Source organism: Rattus rattus, chromosome 5, assembly GCF_011064425.1.
Source record: "Rattus rattus isolate New Zealand chromosome 5, Rrattus_CSIRO_v1, whole genome shotgun sequence".
NCBI lineage: Eukaryota > Metazoa > Chordata > Mammalia > Rodentia > Muridae > Rattus > Rattus rattus.
The window spans coordinates 155,535,854-155,557,374 of NC_046158.1; the positions used below are offsets into that span (position 1 = coordinate 155,535,854).

General features: G+C 49.8%; 1 protein-coding gene across 1 annotated transcript in view; it reads left to right on the plus strand.

The window, feature by feature from the left end:
• Window positions 1-14,510, plus strand: part of Cdh26 (cadherin 26) — a 52,535-nt gene extending 38,025 nt beyond the window's left edge. The window contains exons 13-15 of the mRNA XM_032902656.1: window positions 4,316-4,368; window positions 8,604-8,678; window positions 14,307-14,510. Of these exons, the coding sequence (XP_032758547.1) occupies window positions 4,316-4,368; window positions 8,604-8,646 (96 nt within the window). The 3' untranslated portion in view covers window positions 8,647-8,678; window positions 14,307-14,510. The remainder of the gene's footprint in view (window positions 1-4,315; window positions 4,369-8,603; window positions 8,679-14,306) is intronic.
• The last annotated feature ends 7,011 nt before the right edge of the window (window positions 14,511-21,521 follow it).

Consider the following 21,521-nt stretch of genomic DNA (forward strand, 5'->3'; position numbering starts at 1 on the left):
AGGAGAAGCTCCCTGGCAGCTTCCCAGACCCGCGTGTGATGAGGCTCCTGGACAGGGACCTGGAGAGGGAAGATTTTTCTCCCTGTGCAGTTCAGTATAGTTTAGGACTGTTTACAAACCTGCCCAGTGTTCCTTTCTCTTATGTAGTAGCTGTCTCCATTTTGAAAGCCAAAAATTGAGCCTGGGCTGCCAAATTAATGGCGTGACCAGGGTCTGTGCTTACCCTGTTCATTCAGCCCTGCTAATTGGGGAGGTCTGCCTTGGATCCATAATTAAGGCCATGATGCATGGCCTGCCATTGCTTTCTCTTTCCGTCTCTAGTCTGGAAGTTTCTGGAGTCGGGGGCATTACCCTAGGTGTGACTCATTTGGCAACCCTGAGGCATACTGTGCATGCTCGTCCCACATGTTCACACTAGAACAGGGGAGGGAATCGTGTGTATTAGTTGCTTTTCTGTGTAAAACACCATGAGCAAAAGCAACTGGCAGAGGAAGGGCTCCAGCTCCAGGTTCCAGAAGGGGAGTCTGTCACAGAGAGGCATGGCAGCCAGCAGCAGAGGCAGGAGCTTGATGGCACGCGGGAAGCAGAGGGGGAAATGGAAGTGAGGCGAGAGTATAAACTCTCAAAGCCGCCCCCAATGTCACACTTCCTCCTGGCCGGCTCCTGCCTAAAGGAGACACAACCTCCCCAGACAGCAGCACTAGCAGGGGACCAAGTGTGCAAACATGAGCTCTCTGGAGGACAAGCTCAGTCAAACACCTCTAGGGATGTCCTTCCTTTACAAGGGAGAAAACTGAGGTGTTTTGGTCTCTCTGGGTTTCCTTCCTGGGGTCCTGTATAAAATAAGCACATTCATGGTGATGTTTAGAGCAGCTCCTGTTCACACTTTCTCAAAGCTAAGGAGCCACTTAAGACCTACTGCTAGTTCAGTGCTTTAGACTCTGCTGCAAGGAAGGTGCTCTTTCCAAGCCACTGTTGATCGAGCTTTACTGCCAGCTGCATTTCCTTTAGGAGTGTGTGTGTGTGTGTATGTGCATGTGTGTATGTGCATATGTATATGTGTTTGTGTATGTGCATGTGTGTGTATGTGTGTGTCTGTATGTGTCTATGTGTGTGTGTATGTGTGTGTATGTTCATGCATGTATGTGTGCGTATGTGTATGTGCACATATGTGTATGTGTGTGCACATATGTATCTGTGTGTGTATGTATATGTGTGTGTGCCTGCCTATTTATGTGTGTATGCATGTGTGTGTATGTGAGTGCATGTGTGTGCATATGTGTGTGTGTGTGTGTGTGTGTGTGTGTGTGTGATATGTGCCTTGTGCTTGAGGGTGCACAGATGAACATGTGTACAATGAGCTTGGAGACCAGAGGTCAATCTCAGGTGTCCTTCCTTAGGATCCATCTCATATATTGTTGTTGTTGTTGTTGTTGTTGTTGTTGTTGTTGTTTTTGAGACAGGGTCTCTCACCAGGACTTGGGCCTTACTGATTAGGCTCAACTGGCAGGAAAGCAAGCCGCAGGGATCCGCTGGGGCTGGGAGTACAGACAGAGGCCCCTACTCCCAGTGTTTTACTTAATGTGGGTGCAGGGATTGAACTCACGTCCTCACGCTTGTGCAGCAGGCGTTTTGCCAACCGAGGTATTTGTCCAGGCCACCAGCTTAAGTTTCTTTGAAAATTTGCTTTATTATTGATTGGAAAGTCTAAATTAAAACCAAGAGGCTGTTTTAATTAGGATTTTGTTGCTGTGAAAAGACACCAAGACCACGACAAGTCTTATAAAGGAGAATATTTCAGTGGGGCTGGCTTACAGTTCAGAGGTTTAGTCCATTGTCACCATGACAGGAAGCATGGGGGTGTGCAGGCAGACATGGTGCTGGAGAGGCAGCTGAGAGTTCTACATCATCAACAGGAAGGGAGAGACACACTGAGCCTGGCTTTAGCATGTGAGACCTCCAAGGCCTGTGGCACATTTCCTACTCCAAGGAGGCCACACTTCCTAATATCACCACTCCCTGTGAACTGATGGGGCCATTTACGTTCAAATCACCACAGAGATCTTATGCAAACATGGCCTGTTATCAGGTCTCTTAAATCTAAACCAAGGCATTTGCCGGCATCCCTCTTAGACTTCCCTTTCCCCTCCTTGTGCTTACTCACACTAGAGACCTGTGTCAGTCACAGAAGCTCTGGACTCCATGTCTCCCTCCAGCAGACATCTCAGATGCCTGTGGAAGGAGATCTTTCCCCATTGCTCTCCCCTCCCAGCTGTCCTTGCCTCTGAGGGTCTGAGCTGGCTCCCTGCTGAGAAGAAATAATCACTCAGGAGAAACCAGCATTTCTCTCAGGACCCTGGCGTGGTCCTGCCATGGACAGACCAAGTGCCCTCTGCTCTGGGGACTCTGGGGAGTTACAGAAGGTTGTTCCTGGCTATAGTCACCTCACCAGTGACAGGAACATAGTTCCTTTGAGGGAGAGAACCCTTCGAGAAGATCCCACCATGCATTTATAACAAGCACATACACAGTAGGAACTCAAGAGGAGGAGCAGCTTCTGAAAGCTGAGTATTCCAACATTTTTCTTACTATTCCAACTTGTGTTGGTGGCTGTTGTGTGAGGGTCAGGGGTACAACATCAGTTGGTAAACTGTTGTACATGAGGACCTGAGGTCAAGCTTCCGAGGTAAAGCTTCAGAGCCCATGTAAAACAGATAAGCCATGATAGCCACTTGTAACCCCAGTGCTGGGAAGGCAGAGGCAGAAGGGTCCCACTTATAGTGATAACTCCCACCCCATATACATGCAACTTGTTGGATAGCTCTTACCAAACATGGCACATCTCAGCCCTGCCACAGACAAAAGCATTTTCTTCTCTCCATCTGAGGGCACCAGAGCTCAGTCTCTAAGATTGAAAGCAGGCTAAAGATCAATCCTACAACTGTGGCTGAGCAGAACCATGGTTCCCACTGCACAGTGTGTAACCGTTTGTGTGGGCTCTGCTGGGAGTGTCCCTGTGTGGGCTCTGCTGTGAGTGTCCCTGTGTGTGGGCTCTGCTGTGAGTGTCCCTGTGTGTGCTCTGCTGTGAGTGTCCCTGTGTGTGCTCTGCTGTGAGTGTCCCTGTGTGTGCTCTGCTGTGAGTGTCCCTGTGTGTGCTCTGCTGTGAGTGTCCCTGTGTGTGCTCTGCTGTGAGTGTCCCTGTGTGTGTGCTCTGCTGTGAGTGTCCCTGTGTGTGCTCTGCTGTGAGTGTCCCTGTGTGTGTGCTCTGCTGTGAGTGTCCCTGTGTGTGCTCTGCTGTGGGGTGTCCCTGTGTGTCCCTGTGGGTGTGTGTGTGGGCTCTCTGTGGAGTGTCCCTGTGTGGGCTCTGCTGTGGTGTCCCTGTGTGTGGGCTCTGCTGTGAGTGTCCCTGTGTGTGCTCTGCTGTGAGTGTCCCTGTGTGTGCTCTGCTGTGTGTGTCCCTGTGTGTGTGCTCTGCTGTGAGTGTCCCTGTGTGTGGGCTCTGTGTGTGTGTCCCTGTGTGTGCTCTGCTGTGTGTGTCCCTGTGTGTGTGCTCTGCTGTGAGTGTCCCTGTGTGTGAGCTCTGCTGTGAGTGTCCCTGTGTGTGGGCTCTGCTGTGAGTGTCCCTGTGTGTGCTCTGCTGTGAGTGTCCCTGTGTGTGCTCTGCTGTGAGTGTCCCTGCTGTGGGTGTGTGTGCTCTGCTGTGTGAGTGTCCCTGTGTGTCCCTGTGTGCTCTGCTCTGCTGTGGAGTGTGTGTGTGGGCTCTGCTGGGGTGTCCTGTGTGTGCTCCTGTGTGAGTGTCCCTCTGCTCTGCTGTGGGTGTCCCTGTGTGTGGGTCCCTCTGCTGTGAGTGTCCCTGTGTGTGTGCAGTGCTGTGAGTGTCCCTGTGTGTGCTCTGCTGTGAGTGTCCCTGTGTGTGCTCTGCTGTGAGTGTCCCTGTGTGTGGGCTCTGCTGTGAGTGTCCCTGTGTGTGCTCTGCTGTGAGTGTCCCTGTGTGTGGGCTCTGCTGTGAGTGTCCCTGTGTGTGCTCTGCTGTGAGTGTCCCTGTGTGTGGGCTCTGCTGTGAGTGTCCCTGTGTGTGGGCTCTGCTGTGAGTGTCCCTGTGTGTGCTCTGCTGTGAGTGTCCCTGTGTGCGCTCTGCTGGGAGTGTCCCCGTGTGTGAGTTCTCTCGTGTGAATTCCTTCACGGCTTCCTTCAATAGTTTCTCTTTTGGCAATGGAAATCAGTGTCATCTCAACGATCCCCAACCATGCATTTACGTCTGCCTCTGATTTATATAAAATCAATGAAATTTCTTTTTTTTTTCCTTAAATTTAAGGGTTGTGGCATGTTCTTTGAGCCAAGAGGAGCGAAAAACTTAACTTCCACCCGGTAAGTAGACATGCCTGGTGCCATGGGCTCTGCCTGTTCAAAGCCACTAAAATAAGTAGCTTGAAAGGGGAGAAACACTAGGCCCAAAATACAGTCAACACCCAACACTCCAACTTTTGAACATGGTAGAAATGGTGGAGACAGGGCCAGGGTGATGGCTCAGTTCATAAGGTGGCCAGCAAGCATAAGGTTCTGAGTCGGCCTTGCAGATAGATGTGACCTCATGCCATTCATTGACCAGTCATCCTAGCCAATCTATAAGCTTAAGCGACCCTGTCTCACCAAATGAAGGTTGGGGGGCAGTGAGATGGCCCAGCAGGTGAAATGATTGGCTCCCCAGCCCAATGACTTGACTTCCATCCAACGATTCATGGTAGGTGGTAGCAAAGAACCAAATCCTTCAAGTTGTCCTCTGACCTCTGTAAGTGTGTGTGTGTGTCTGTGTCTGTGTATGTGTGTGTGTGTGTGTGTGTGTGTGTGTGTGTGTGTCTGTGTGTGTCTGCGGCACAGACAGTTGCAGTCATGCATGCACATGTGAACTCAGGCACAGAGCTAATACATTTTATAAATAAAATAAATGTGGAGCGGCCCAAACAGCTCACTCAATTTCAAGCCTTCTCACATACATGCACACACATGCATGCACCAGAGACATAAATGTACAGCATACACACACAGACATATACACACACACTCACATACCCACACAGACACACACACACAGACACATACACACACTTACATACATACAGACACATACACACAAACAGACACACACACAGACACATACATACACATACACACACACAGACACAAACACAGGGACACACAGACACATACACAGGGACACACAGACACACACACAGGGACACACAGACACAAACACACAGACACACACACACACACACACACAGACACACACACACACACAGACACATACACACACACACACACAGACACACACACACAGACACATACACAGACACGCACACACACACAGACACATACACACACACACACACACACACAGACACATACATACACATACACACACACAGACACAAACACAGGGACACACAGACACATACACAGGGACACACAGACATAAACACAGACACACACATACTCACATACACACATACACATATACACACGCACATACACACACAGATACACACACACAGACACACACATACACATACACACAGACACACACGCAAACACACACTCACAGAGACACACACACACTCACAGACACACACAGATACACACACACAGACACACAACACACACACAGACACACATACACACGTACAGCAGCACAACCACACAGACACACACACAGGGACACACACACACACACACACGCACACAAAGATCAAGCAGTTAAGTACACATGAAGTCACATGGGCATCGATCCTCTCGTCTGCTGTGTTGCTGCATACTTGATCCTAGCAGATTTGTTTGTGTTTGTCCTTCCACTGGTGGGTGATTTGAGGTGTCAGGCTGCTGGAGATAGGGCGGATGGGAGAGATGGATCCTTCCCTTCTCTGAGCACCTTTGGTAGCAGACTCCTTCTCCAATGACATCCCACCAGCCATCCCTTCTAAACAAGGCAGATGAGTGGACCCTTTAAAGCCCTTATTTGATGGGGAGTTGATATAACTCACATTTATTAGCCAAAGTGATGGGTTCAAATAATGATTCTGATAAAACCAGACACTTGGGCACTGTGGTGGGTTGCAGAGGAACACTTCCTAAAACCTAGTTCACCCCTTGTTGGGAATTGCTCTTTGAAGAACTAAGAAATGTTTGGTATGCTCCTGGAATCATCCCAATTATGATCAGTATTTGAGTATCTCTGTCATTCTATTAAAATTCTCTTTGATTCATTAGACACATGACAAAAAGCTTAATTGAAGTTTCATAAAGGCCAATTGGCAAGGCATCCCAGATGGGGTTCAGAATGATGAAGACCACCTTCGTTTATATTCCAAAAGTAACATTAGAGAACACAGTTGACTTAATCTGTAAACACTTAAAAGGAAGTGAAGTGACATTGAGTGATCACAAGATCACATGACCCAGGGCCGAGGGCTGAGACCAGAGAGGTGGCAAATCAGGAGAGGCTATGGAGGAGCCTCCTCCAGTGTGGCCTTACGATGCTAAGTTGACTGAAGCCAGGCCATCTTCCAACCAGGATCAGAGAAGGCACGTTAGGTCCCGAGGGTCTATGTTGTGTACAAGGCCTGCATTCCTCTCCTTCTGTGTGTGCCTGTGTATGCATGTGCGTGCAGGTCTGTGAGTGTGCATGCTTGAGCGTGTGTGTACATGCATGTATGTGCATGTGCCTGCATGTGCATGTACACGGCGTGTGTCTGTATGTCTGTGTATATGCATGCATATGTGCATGTATTCTTGTGTGTGTGCCTCTGTGTATGTGTGAACACATGCACTTGCACATGCTCTGGTGTGCACACCTGTGCACACCTGTTGATGTTCACAATCTTCCTCAATCACCCACCCTGCTCTTTTAAGGCTGGGCCTTCCAATCAACTCAGAGCTCCCTGGCATGGCTAGTCTCACTAGTCAGCTTGATCTGGGGATCCCCCACCCCCATCTCTGCCTTTCGAGGCTGAAAGAACAGGCACGCTGCAGTGCCCGCCCAGAATTCACATGGGTTTTGGAGATTTGAACAGCCATCTGCTTGCTTACTTTGCAAGCTTTTTAACCTCTGAACTTTAACCTCCCTCCAACCCCAGAGCTTGAGTTTGAAGGATTCTCCCTAGAGAAGCACATGGCGCTAAACTGAGGGTCATCATCAATGGTGCCATATCTAATCCAGTGCTCCTGATCCTAGGAGTAGGCAGGCAGTGAACACAGGACTTTGGGGGTCAGTCCATGGTTTGTCTGTTGTTGAATCTCTCTTGGTGTAGTGAGCACACTTCTAGCTATGTATCCTCATGTGTATGTGTGTATGTATTGAGACACCAATGTTGTGCATACATTTGTGTGTGTGGACAAATGCATATATAGGTCTGTCATCCAGGAGATATAAAATTGGCCTAGACCTTATTGTCTTTACGCATGTCGTTTGGGACTGGACATTTCTAAACTCAAGATGATCGTAAGTCATCCAAAGCTCAATGTGCTGTGAGAGCTTTATAAGCCGAGGTCAGCAAGTCGCTCACACTTTGCAGTTCTCAGCAGTTTGTCATTGCCCTGAGACATTCTCCATCTCCCTTGTTCCTCCCCCTGCTTTGTACCACTTTTTCTCCTTCTCCAACCATATGAGAACCCATCAACCCTCCTCCTGGCTTGGGGCCTTTACTGCTTCTCCGCCTGGAAATGCCTCTACCTTCTCCTGATTCCCCCACACTCCTTGTCCCCCATGTCCTGTAGCCCCTCCCCTCCCCGTCCTGTGGCCCCTCCCACACACCGCTCTGTGGCTCCTCCCCCGCCCCTGCCATGTGGTCCCCTTTCCCCCACCTATGTCCTGTGGCCTCTACCCACCCACCCTGGCCCTGTGGTCCCACCCCCCACCTTGTGGCCCCTCCTCTCCCACCGCTGCCTTGTGGCCCCTCCTCCCAGCCCCTGTGGCCCCTCCTCCCAGCCCCTATGGCCCCTCCCCTCCACACCCTCTCCCTGTGGCTCTTCCACTTCCTCCTTATGGTCCTTGCCCTAAGAGGTCTTTCTAGCTCAAGCTGCGTGAAGGACTCTCTTATCCCTTCGCGTCATTCATGGCTCTTCATGTTTCTGTCACTTCCGCGTGCTAGCCTAACACATGCACGGTGTAAACTGAGAGTAAAGTTGCTTGACAGCCATGTCCTCATCAACCTGCTGGCCTCCATACAGGATGTGGCATGGGGTTGAGCTGGGGAGCCGCCAGGTTCATGTTAAGCCACCCTTTACTGTTGTACACTTGCTCTTTGGACAACCATCAGAAAGGTTAGATAGATGAATTAATATAATGAACACCCGTGTGCCCACCTCAGAGAATGACCTGTGTTGGCCATGAGCAAGGCCAAGGGGAATCACATACATGTAGATTCCCCCAAGGGTTGGGGATCGTGGAAAGGACCCTGATGCTGATGACGGATGGACTCCAGCCTCCTTCCACAAGAGTTTCTACCTCCGCGTGGAAGATCCAGCAATGGCCCTTGCCAGATCTCCCCTTACCCAGCACAGAGGGGAGTGTGAGTCCTCAGGCTAGAGGCTGCTGGTTCATTTTGCAGATCTATCTGGAGCGCATGGTGTCCATACATCCCCTGCAGCTGACGGAAGGAAGGGTGGTGGAGATGTGGAGCCAGGTAGGTGTTCTCATCCTTACACGGCCTGACATCCCTTTGTTCTTCCCACTCTGCTCTGAGTCTGACTGGGGATGCTCTCTCCTAAATTACTGTACCGGTCAACAAAGGCTGCCATAACCCTGTGTTATAGTCTGGTGGCTTCCACCACAGACATTTATTATTTCACACTTCATCAGAGCCTTTCATCTGAGGTTCTGGGACCCTGTCTTGTGAAGCCTTATGGTGTTGTGGGCCTTGGGGTGCTCATCGGAGCCTCTGAGCTGAGTTTGTGGGACCTTGTCTTATGAATCCCCACGATGTCCTGGCATCAGGACTGCAGGGCACCATGACCCAAGGTAGTGAGCCTGGTTGTGTAGAGATCACAGAGGTGTGGGGCCTCTGCCAGGATCTCCCAGTGTTGGCTCTTCTGTATCTCTCCCCTGGTCGGCACTGCATCTCTGTATCTGCCTTGCACTCCTGCCTCTGGACAGTGCCTGTAGCTGCTGTGATACACGGCAAATCAGATTCACCAAGTTTCTGAGGGGGAGATTTCCTGTCCAGATCTAAGCTGGAACACCATTTCTCAGGCCCTGATCACTGAGAGAAAGATCCTTGAGGAGCCATGATATCATTGTCTGTCTCTGCCTGACTGTCTCCCACCTCCCCACCCCACCCCGTGTCTCTGTCTCTGTCTGACTCTGTCTCCCACCCCACCCCACCCCGTGTCTCTGTCTCTGTCTGACTCTGTCTCCCACCTCCCCACCCCACCCCGTGTCTCTGTCTCTGTCTACTCCCTCCCTCCCTTCCTCTCTCCCTCCCTCTCTCCCTCCCTCTTTCTCTCGTTCAACCACATAGAACTTCTGTGAAAGAACCTTCTACCCTTACAATATGCCACATTTCCATCTCTGGCAAAGAAGCCGACAGGAAAACAAACAAACAAAACAAAAGCAAGGAAACCTGAGGGGAGGCGGGGAAGGGCATATTCTGACTGTTTCAGAGGCTTCACCCCGTGTTGGCTGTCCCCACTGCTGTGAGCCTGCGGTTTGATCACTTGAACATCATGTGAGTGCGGAATCGTGGCACAGCTAAGGTGCCCAAAGGCTGCCAGGACGAAGTGAGGCGCAATAGGAGGAGCTGGGGCAAAAGGGAGCCTGCGATGATACAGCCCCGGTGACCCACTTCCTCCAATCAGGCCCTACCCTCCCTCATTCTATCATTTCCCATTGGTGAGGGCAGAGTCCTCAGGGTCCAATCACAATCAAGAGCCCCTCCAATAGCCCCACCCCTGACATCACCTCAGTATTCTTCAGGTCCGAGGAGAATAATCAATGGAAAATGAAATATGCATTTGTTACAAAAGCTCCAGGAGAAAGGTCAGCCTGAAGGCCAGGGCCAAGGAAGCTATTCATGTGGTTGAGCTATGAGCACAGAGCTGGGGCTTGGCACAGGCCACTGCTCCTCCCTCAGATTGTTCAGCTGTGAGGGCAAAACTGTGTCTGGGCATAGGCAACCGTTTCCTTCTTTGTGCGAGAGATATGAGGAACAGATGCGGGGTTAGAACATAAGCCACAGAGTCCAAACTAGCAATACCAATGAGGCCTGGGCTTCCTAACCAAGAAAGCCAGTTGGACAGTTCTACCCCATGGCCAGAGATTCTTTGCACAAATGAAGCCATGCGCCTCATAGAACCTCATGACCAGCTTAGGTGATACCCGTTTTCATGTGTGCACATGCCTTGTTGCAGCCCAGCAGGCAGCACAGACAGGGCCACAGGTCCTCATGCATCTAGGCAGGAGAAGGCTGCATTCTGGTAGAGGAGCGCCCCGCCCCCGGTACGCCCCCTTCCTCTTGCCAGCCAGACAAGCAGTTTCTGCAGTACAAAGTAAGCCCCGAGTTCCATGGTGTGAGGAGGGAAGAAAAGGGAAACTCAAAGCTCAGATGAGAAGAGCAGTCCTCTCCCTCACGAGCCCTCAAACTTAGTTGGTGGTTTGTGATGAATTATTGATCTTAGGGGACTCTGGAACTGCTGAGTCAGGGTGCGGAACCCTGCTGCTTGGCCGCCAGCCTTGGGGGTTTGAAGTTGAATTCTTGAGGCGCAGCCCCTGCTGCTGATTCAGTTTTGCTCTGCACATAGCAGGTCTGTCATGAATTATCTATTTAGTTTCGCCCAACAGACGTGACTGGACTCCTAACATCTAGGCCGGGTCTGGAGTTCACCTCTCAGCTGAGAGCGCTCCCTTTCCTCTCCAGCACAGGGAGATTGACTGGACAGCAGCAGGGCTCAGATAACAGGCCCAGCAGGTGCGTGGGATCCACTCCTGTCTGTGGGCACCCGACTCCATGCACAGTGGAGGCTGGGTTTCTGCTCTGTGGAGGAACCAGGGCTCTTGTGTCATGGAGGGAACCAGAGAACAGCTGGCCACCAGCTGAGAGTGTGATTGTTGAGTGGCACTAGGACAACATGCTCATCGGGTTCTCAGGGCTCCCAGCTTCTCCCTCCCACCTTACCCACCTCCCTCCCATGTCGTGCTCTGAGCCTCCACATTCCAAGTTCCAACTGCATTCATCCATTCGAGGTATCTGGAGTCCCTCTTAGCTAAGGGCAGGTTAGAAAAGGCCCACTGGATCCATTACCAGCATAACTGTTGGATGAGGCTCAGTTTCAGATCATGTCATCCTAGAAAAAGGTTGAAGCTCCTCTTCCACCCCTGTACTTCTTTGCTATTTATCTATCCACTCCTCTCTCTTTGCTTTCCATCCATCCACCCAACCATCCAATCATCCATCCACCCATCTATCCATCTACCCATTCATCCACGCATCCATCCACCCATCCACCCATCCACCCATCCACCCATCCACCCACCCATCCATCCATCCACCCATCCGTCCGTCCGTCCATCCATCCACCCATCCATCCACCCACCCACCCATCCACCCATCCATCCAACCATCCACCCATCCACCCATCATCCACCCATCCACCCATCCATCCATCCATCCACCCATCCACCCATCCATCCATCTATCCATCCATCCATCCATCCATCCATCCATCCATCCACCCATCCACCCATCCATCCATCCATCCATCCACCCATCCACCCACCATCCATCCATCCATCCATCCACCCATCCATCCAACCATCCACCCATCCACCCATCCACCCATCCATCCATCCATCCATCCATCCATCCACCCATCCACCCATCCACCCATCCATCCATTTACACACCCACTCATCCTTCTGTGCGTACATATATACATACCTCCATCTGTCTGCCCCTTCATCCTTATCTCCCTCTTCCCTCTCTCCCTCCCTCTCTTCATCTTTCTACTAACCTCTGTACTAGCCAGTCAGCCATATCTCTACCCATCTCTCCAACTTTCTACCTGTCCATCTACCCGTTAAACACTACTAAGTGACTCAGAATGAAAAGAACCAGGAAACTCTGCCAGAGAGATGTCTGGGCCCTGAACATTGAGCTGGAGCTTACAGACAGGACGTTGGCAGGAGGGACCGTCATTCATGACCAAGAGCAGCAGAGGCCAGGAGGAGAGGCAGCCAGTGACTCAGCATACCTAAAGCCCTACACATGAGGGGGGTCTGTGCATAGTGCCTTAGAGAAGGGGTAGGAAGACAGGTCTGGTCAGGTGGGAGAGCTGTCTTACTTAGGATTGCACTATTGCTAGGGATTTAAAGACCAAGAGATGCTATTGAGGAGTTTGAGGGGGAAATCCAATTAGGCCGGAGCCTGGAAAATTCAGAGTGTGGACAAAAGTATGGGGATTGGAGAGAGGCTGTGATGTATGGAGAGTGGGAGGAAGACTCTGAGTGGCCTGCTTCCTCTTGGGGCAACTTAATAGGAAGACCCCTCCCGGCTTCTTGCTCACATCTTGTTGGAAGGCATCAGAAGGAAGCTTCCAAATTGGAGGCAGGGCTGAGCATCTCTGATCCATGTGTGATTCTACCATCCAGGAGGAACCCAAGGACATGTGACTAGAAGGGAGGGTCACCAGAGGTCTTACGGCCAGGTGATTACTCCTGATGCCTGTCATTCATAGGTTATGCTCAGTCACTGTGTATATCCAGAAAGCAGGAAATGAGGTCCCTCAGGTGCCCACCATGAACAGGAGTTGATTAACTGACTCCTTGTATTCTCTACTGTAGTAACTGGAGAGAGGAAAGGTCCTGAGGCAGTGGCCAAGACATTGGAGAAGAGGGGACAGGATCATGTACATGGAGGAAAAATGAGTAATGCAAGGATTCTGTGAACAGTTGCACTACTGGGGATGCCATGGTGTGAGCCTTGCTAGAGCTTCACATATGCTGGGCTTCACACAGCCTTCCCAAGAGTGCCACACCCAGTCACGGTTATTCAGCATACATTTTGGTTGGTTTGGGGTGGTACTGTGACATAATCAATGGTGTTCATGAAAATTTGGAGTGTTTTCGTTATGTTTAATGCTCACTAAAGAAGGTATCTGTAGAGATAAATAGATCCCAATAGCTTCTAGGATCTTCTGATGTGGACTGTCTGTTAACCAGCTTCCTGTAAAGATCCAGATAGGAAACACTTGAGGACTTGAGGGCCAAGTCCAACATCTGTGTATGGCCAAGGCTGTATTGGCTTGGAAGCATGGCTGTGTTGTAACCAGACTTTATTTTCAACAAGTGTTGGGCTGAGTTTGTCCCCAGGATTGTCATATGTCAGCCTCTGTAATCTGATGCTGAGGAACTCTGGTGGAGAAGGTGGTTGGAGGGCAAGAGGAGGCACTCTCGGGGATATTTAGCTTGAAGTCTGTGTGTCTGTCCCTGTGTAACAGACCAGACAAGGTGAGGTAGAGTCTTTGGTTCTGGATGTGATGACATCAAGTGTCCCAGACTAGAAGGGATCACCCATCACCGTTGCAAGGGAATGGGTAACACCATGGCTTGTGCGTGGGTGTAGGAGAACAGAATGTGGTAGGAGTAGACAGAATGATACTTCAGGGCAGACTGAGTGGAGACCACCCTTTCTAGGAGAGAGTGAAGGGTGGGCAGACTGGAAGGGCATTTGTGAGTTAGGAAGGGTCCTCAAACAAGAAACATAGTAAAGATGGAAATAGAGCGAACACTGACCCAAGTGAAGATCCAGCTGAGCTATACACAGGAAGTGTCCAGGATGTGGGAGGTTCAGGACTGTTCCAAGGATGAGCGCACAAGGCAGCAAGAAGGGTGAGAAGTCCTGGGGTAAGGGCTCTATCAGTATCTTGGCTGGTTGCCATCATAGTTGGAATAGTGAAGAAGAAGAAGAAGAAGAAGAAGAAGAAGAAGAAGAAGGAGAAGGAGAAGGAGAAGGAGAAGGAGAAGGAGAAGGAGAAGGAGAAGGAGAAGGAGAAGGAGAAGGAGAAGGAGAAGAAGGGAAGAAGAAGAAGAAGAAGAAGAAGAAGAAGAAGAAGAAGAAGAAGAAGAAGAAGAAGAAGAAGAAGAAGAAGAAGAAGAAGAAGCAAGACAACACCTCCTGTTTTAGCTTGGCTGTCAGCTGAGCCTGTAGGCCTGAGGCCTTCCTCCCACACGCACTTCAGAGTCTCTTCAGCCAAGAGGACACTGATGCCATCTGGGAGCCTGTAACAGTGAATGTCCCTTTCCTTGCCTTTCTCCACAGAAGCTCCAGGGTGTTGATGTTCTGGAAGGTGACACTGGCGACCTGCCTCATGTGTACAGAGAGGAGGGAGAGTGTGAAGGAGCTGAGTCCCTCAGCTCTCTGACCTTCTTGGAGCAGGACCTCTCCCCTGAATTGCTGGACTCTTCAGGCTCAAAGTCTACTCCACCTGAAGCAATGTGTTTTACATCAAGAGTTCCTTCATAAAGACATGTGAGGGGCATGATTTGGGAGAATGGTCACTATCCATGGACCTCTCTTTTTGTTCTTTACCCTTAGTCACTTCCTGGTCTGCAGTGGTTTGTGTTGCAAATTTGACAATCACCTGGTAAACACCTGCAAGATGTACCTCTGGCATGTCGCTGGCGGGTTAGCTTGTGTGTCTTAAAAGAGATGGGGAGAGGTGCCCACTGTGGGTGGCACCATTCCCTAGGCTATGGATGGTGCCATTCCCTGGCTGGAATCATGGATGGTATACATGGAGAAAGCAAACTAAGCATCATTGTTCACCACTCTCTGCTTCCTGATCTCAGAAGATCGTGACTGGCTGATTTAGACTCCCGCCACCTTGCTTCCCGCCATGATGGACTGCACCTTTGAACTGTGAGACAGAATAAACCCTTCCTCCTCTAGGTCACTTTTATCACAGTGTTTTATCACAGTAGCAGGAAGGAACCTGAGACGCGGTCCTAGGGTGAGGATCAACCATGGATCCGAACTCAGTGTCTTGATAAAACAAAGCGGAATGGCGGGTTGTGTGCTTTATAAATGTGATTTGTTGTACTTTCTGGAAAAACTTAAGTCGAATCACGTATCCTTTGCATCGGTTTGCCTCTCGGCTCTGATGGAAAGTGAAAACCCAACCCATGGATCACCTGACTGCTTGGCCAGCAGTAGTTGATTCTGTGAGGAAGTGGAAATGGGTTTTGAGAAGATTACTTACGTTTCTGTAATTGTCGTCCTGCTTCATTTTAAGCGGAGAAGGCTAAAAGACGGGAAAGCGTCTCCCAGAGTATTTGTAATAAGTGCTTTCAGTGATTTTTTTAAAAAAGATAACAGCCCCTTTCCACACTTTGATTAGCTAAACCAGCTATGTTATTTTGGGGAAAAAATAATTAAGCTTAAAATCGTATAAACAGAACGTGCTTTGAAAATCTAAGACAGACCTGCCATGATTTAACTTCCTCCTATCAGTATAGTAAAAGAATTTTTAAAAACTTTGAAGAAATATGTTCTGATTAGATTTTTGTTTAAACAAGACCATAACGTTTTGCTGGATTTTGTTGTCCTCCTGGTGTTCATATACATTGTAAGGTAGATGTGGGGTGGGTGGGGCAGGGTGGCAGCATTCTTTTAAAACTTGTACAGAAGGACGTGTGCCCTTTTAAAAGTCTGAGCAGTTAGTAAGCACTGACTCAACGAAGTTTGTCCTCTGACTTAAACATGTGTACCATGTCCTGGGTATCTATGCACACACAGCACACGTGCACACACAGCACGCACAAAATAATAAAAGAAAAAATATTTTCAGTCTCAGTTGTTGGCTAGGGCTAGTAAAACAGCCATCAGGTCTTTCTAGATGCAAGCCAAGAGAAAGAAAATGAGCACCATGGAGGAATCTGGCCCATCGTCTGTTTTTGTAAATAAAGTTTTATCGACACCCAGAGCTTGGCACCTTCCTTTAATCATCCTTCTTGGAAACCCTAGCTCACGGCAAACATATTATGATGCCTTCGTGCCCTGTGCTAGGATAAACATACTGCCAGGTGCTCCTGAGAGGTTTTAAGTGAGTGAGTCTCCAGTCTCCAGTGTCGCTCATCTGGCTTTCTTCTGGTCTTGTGGTACACATTTGCAAATTCTTGCCTTGCAAGACGCTCTCCGGCACAAAAAGTAATAAAACACTCATGCGATATCCATGAACGCAGATTCAGCAATTAACAAGAAGAGCAAAGCGGTACATTGTGTAGATTTAATTAGACATTTGTTAATACTGATCTTAGGTATTTGTAAGACCCACACCCCCGTGTCACCAGATCAGGGTCATTTCTTTCCAGAACCTTAGTGTTCTGACATCCAGTGAAAAGAACAACCCTGCTGGTGTCTTCATGGAAATTTCACAAGAGTGACACGGGAGGCCACCAATTCCCCTGTTTAGATGCCGGTTTGATACTGTCCCCCTTCCCCTGCTGATGTCTGCAGGAGACATTCCTGGGTGTCATCTGGCTGGTTCTTCCCTCAGGTTCATGTTCAAAACGAGGGCTGGAGATGTGGCTTCACGGCAGAGTCCCCAGTAGCACAAAGCAAGCTCTGAAATGACCAGATCTACCCACGCCCTTTCCATGGTTTCTATTGGAGAGGCTGGCACCAGGAGGTTCCCTAAAAATCACTCACCTCCAGTGGTGACCTCAAGGATGAAACTGGTTCTCGCTAGTGGGGATGTACTGTAAAGTAGACAACGGTGGTTATATTTTCAGGGAAATGTACTTTTACTAAGAACCTTTAGCCTCCACATGGCTTGCTAATCCAAAGTCAGCTATAGTCACCGGTGTTAAAAATTAATCATGGGCCTCATTTAATTAAATTAATCTATGTATTTTTGCATGCTGTAACAACCCGGGTTGCTGAACTCCCCGAGTCAGGCGTATGTGCTCTGAGGACTGGCTGCATGCAGAAGACCTTGTAGTTGGAAATCTCTCCTTTTACCGTCATGGTGGGGGCCTTGGAGGGAGGGCTTTTGGGAGCAGGAGTTCAAGCCAGCCTGCGCTATAGAGTGAGAGCAGTTTGAAAAACAAATGAGCATTCTTGAAAGGAAACACGCAAACCAAGACCCTCGGCAAACGGACAGAGAGACATCATTTATGTCCTGTGAAGAGAGACAGTGACCAGGCAGTGACCAAGAGCCAGGGCAGCAGTGGGTCAGGGAGATTTGTGGAATCAAAGCCCCTGTCTATACCACTGTCTGAACACCTGACTGGCCAATATGGTCTCTCTGCCATCAAGAAAAGTAGTAAGAATTCTGGAGGCTTAACTCAAAAGCTGTCAGGCTCTTCAGCTAGAGGCTGCAGGAGGCCAGACACCCCCCCCAATACCCCAGCACAGGTCACCCCTTCTTGCTCAGGGAAAGAACCCAGCATCCCACCCTGTGTGGGCTGTCCATTCCTGCAGCAACATTTCCCATCCTCCACGCAGATGCAGACACGTGACGACATTCCGATTAAAGGAAGGCCATTTCCAGAAAGTACTTTGCAGGATGGAGACAAGCTGTCTATCCCTTGTCTTCTCTTCCTTGAGGGAATGAGAGCAGGACAGGTGGAGCTGGGATAGCCATGCATCGACCCCAGTGGCTGCAGGATGGATGGGAGAAATCCCTTGACCCCAAGGGTCCCATCCCCCAACGCCTACCACCTCCTCATCCCCGCACCACTTTGAGTTTCAAAATGAAGAATTAAATACTCCTTGTTTACGCTATTACTGTTTTTATAATTTCCACCGCTTGGGGCTGAGTGGAGTCTTAGCTGACACAAAATGCAGAACAGAGTGGGCCATGAGTAGCAGAACTTAAGCCCGTGGTGTTGGCTTAATGGTCCAAAGTGGCAGAGACTCAAACACTGAGAGAGAGAGAGAGAGAGAGAGAGAGAGAGAGAGAGAGAGAGAGAGAGAGAGAGAGAGAGAGAGAGAGACAGCTGGTGACCCTCGCTCTACAGAAACATAGCGTGGATAACAGTGGTCCTCGTCCATCTTTTGAAGAGCCGCCTCTGTTCTGGACAGGAGTGCGACAGGAAGCAGCATGGGAACATTCATGATGTGGGGTCCATTAGTTGCTGCTTTTAGCACCATGCGAAGAGAGGGACAGAGACTTTGGCTAACGCTGGCCAGGAGACAAGCGGGAATGAAAGACACACAGCTGTGCTAATGGAGCCGCTGTGGACAGCTCTGCAATCTGTACCCACCAAGAGCTGGGCAATTTGGGGACTGAAAGGGCTGAAAACAGGGACTGCTGTGTCTTTGAAAGGACATCTGCCATCAAAGTAGTGTCTGCAGCTCAGTACACTTAGCAGAAAATAAAACCAGAGCCTCATCCCAGCGACTGGGGGCCAAGTGAGAGTCACCATCAGGATGCTTCCTCCCTAGCTGTGCCATCGCTCGGGCTGCCTCGGGGGTAAGTGCCAGGATGCAGGGTGGAGACAGGCCTGTCTACAACCCTCTTCTCCTTCAGGAGAACTGGGGGTGGCTGTGTTCTGAGGACTCACGTGGAGTTGGATCAGACAATGCAGAGACTCTGTGGCTCTTCCTCCACTGCCCTCTAAGATAATAGCTGGACGAGGACACGGTGCGAACATTCATCCTCTTTGTATTTGTGGCTAGCACCTGCGCCTACCCATCCTTTGCCACATCATCATCACCCACAGAAGTCTTCACTCCCACAGACTGGGATGAGCTAAGGCCCAAGCAGAGCCTGCAGCAAGCAGCTGACTGTCTGTTTCCAACACACCACCCTCCCTCTCAGTCCCTTGGTGGCCACTATTCAAGCCTGAGTTTCTAAAGTTCCTTTATTATAAAGAATTCTCTCTCTCTCTCTCCATATATATATATGTATATATATATATATGTGTGTGTGTGTGTATATATATATGTGTGTGTATATAAGTGTGTATATATATATATATATATATATATATATATATGATTATTTGGGACATGTTCGGAGGCAGGCTCCCTTTGATCTGCTGAGTTTCAATGCCTGTCTTCTCCTTGGAGACCTCAGGAGCCCTGAAGGAGGAGCTGTGAGCCAGGTCCCCCAGACCCTACCTTGCTCTTCAGTTTGCTGACTGAGTGGGACACATAAAGGAGCAGTGGCTGGCTGGCACCTGTGTCTCACAGGGGGCAGGAGAGAAGGTGCATGAATGAGGTCATGACCTCAAGGGTTGATGGGACGTTCAGAGCCTGGGCTGGCATAGGGACGGGCACAGCTGTGGTGAGAGGCTGTCAGCCCAGGACTGGCTGTCTGGATAGTGTGCTTCAGGCTGATAGGTGTGGCTGGCAAGGGGAAGACTGTGGAGAGAGGCAAAGGGCAGAGACAGTGTGGGCAGGGTCGTGCTGTTCCCACTACCCTGACTCCAGGCCTCTTGCTTTTGCTTCCTGTTTCTGGTTTTGTTGTTGTTGTTGCTGCTGCTGCTGCTGTTTATTTCTCTGTGGCTTTTATCCTCATTTGGAAAAACCAGTCTGCCACGGTGTTGGTCAATCAAGACTTCAGGAACTGTGGGCTCCATTGGGCCAACAGCCTTAATGACTGCTAACACTGAGAGGACAAGCAGGTAAGACTCATCCAGGACGATGCAGAAACTGTAATTAATACATGGACAACCCGGAAGGTCTGATAGCTATGGGGAGAGAAGTCAGTGCTGTTTTGTCTGACTAGTCAGGGCAGCCGCCACCTGTGGCTATAACGGACAGGGCTTCACAGGGACTCACAACACAGAAAATGCTTACCTCCCTGACAGCAGTGGGTTAAGATGGGCCCATTGTGGACTCCCATGTTTCCCATGACACAGGCAACACCTGAAGGAGGACCCTTGGTCACTGTCTTATTTTGGGGGAGGCTGGGTAGGACCGCCTACACACTGAAGGCTTGCCATGTGGCTCCCTCACCACCAAAGATGGAGTCTACCCTTGTGTTTGCTTATCAGAGTTAATCGAGACTCGGATAGTGTCACACATGCTTCCTTGTGTCCTACAGACCAACCGTGCAGGGAACGTGCCTCGTACGTGCCTACAGTGTCGGCTTTGGGAGCTGGGACTTTAAATTGGTTCATTAAAGAGAAATATATATGGCCACGTGTGGTTCCACACTTCTCTGATCCCAGCACTTGAGAGGTGGACTTTGAGGCCAACCTGGTCTACATAGCAAGTTCTAGAGCAGCCAGGGTTGATTCACAATAAGAAACTCTTTTCAAACACACACACACACACACACACACACACACACACACACACATTGACACACACACACACACACACACCACTCTCCATCTATTTATTCAACCAGGAAAACATCCAAGCACGTAATAAATAAATCTTATACGTGTGTGTGTGTGTGTGTGTGTGTGTGTGTGTGTGAGTGTGTGTGTGTTGTATGAACACCACGTGTTTGTACGGGCTTATGCAGGTAAGTGCATGCATGTGAGAGGTTAGAGGTTAGTCCTAGGTGTCTTCCAAAGACATCCCTCATCTTATTATGTTTTTGAGACAGGGTTTCTCACTGAACCTGGGTTTTACAGTTTCAACTGCACCAGGTAGCCATTGAGCCCCAGGGATCTGGCTGTCTCCGGTGCTGCCGACCCCTGCCACCCAGGCAGTTCTGGTATTGCAGATAAGCTGTGCCTGGGTTGCTAGGGATCCAACGCAGGCATTCATGCTTGTGAAGCAAATGCTGTGCGCACTGAGCCATTTCCTCAGCCCCCGTAGTGTGTGACACGTGTGACTACACGTTTCATAAATTCACCAGAGGAGAGAGACATGAACAAAGCCCTGCCCAGCCCAGGCAGGGCACAAACGACAGACTGAAGAACCGATTCTGTCGGAGCACAGCTTGGGGAGTGGGCGATGTACTAGGGGGTGACTTGGGAGAATGTGGGTAAGGGGGTCACTTACAGGAGCGTGGGCTGCCATAGGTGGCTACGCACTGCAGAGGTAAAAGCCCCTTCCCCTCAGCCATAGACCTTAGTGTTAGGAGGGAGGATTGCCAGTTCAGATATGAAAATTTCATTTAAGCTAGATATGCTTATTTATTCACACAGTTATGTATGTTATAGCTTATTTAGGTAAATAATTAATAGTATGGCTCCTTATGACTTTTTCAGACATCCTTGCTGTTACTAATCCTCCTTGGAGGGGCTTCTCCAGCATCAGGGAATGTCAGGGGGCATGAGGGGGTTTGCTCAGTGTCCTGAGGGTCTTTTCTGATTTCAAGACCTCTCTGGCTTTGCCATGCTTTGAGGGTGTGAGAGCATTCTGCAGCAGAATTCCTCAAGGTATAACCTATACACGCACACAGATTAGGGAAGAATCTATGGAGCTATAAAGAATAAAAGCCAACGATACGGAAGAGCCCAGGACAGCAGCGGTCTGGGCACCCGGGACAGAGAGGCTCTGCAGGCCTGTAAAACCAGCAGTGTCTGAGCGGAGGGCAGCCGGTGCCCCGAGCCCTGCTACGCTGCA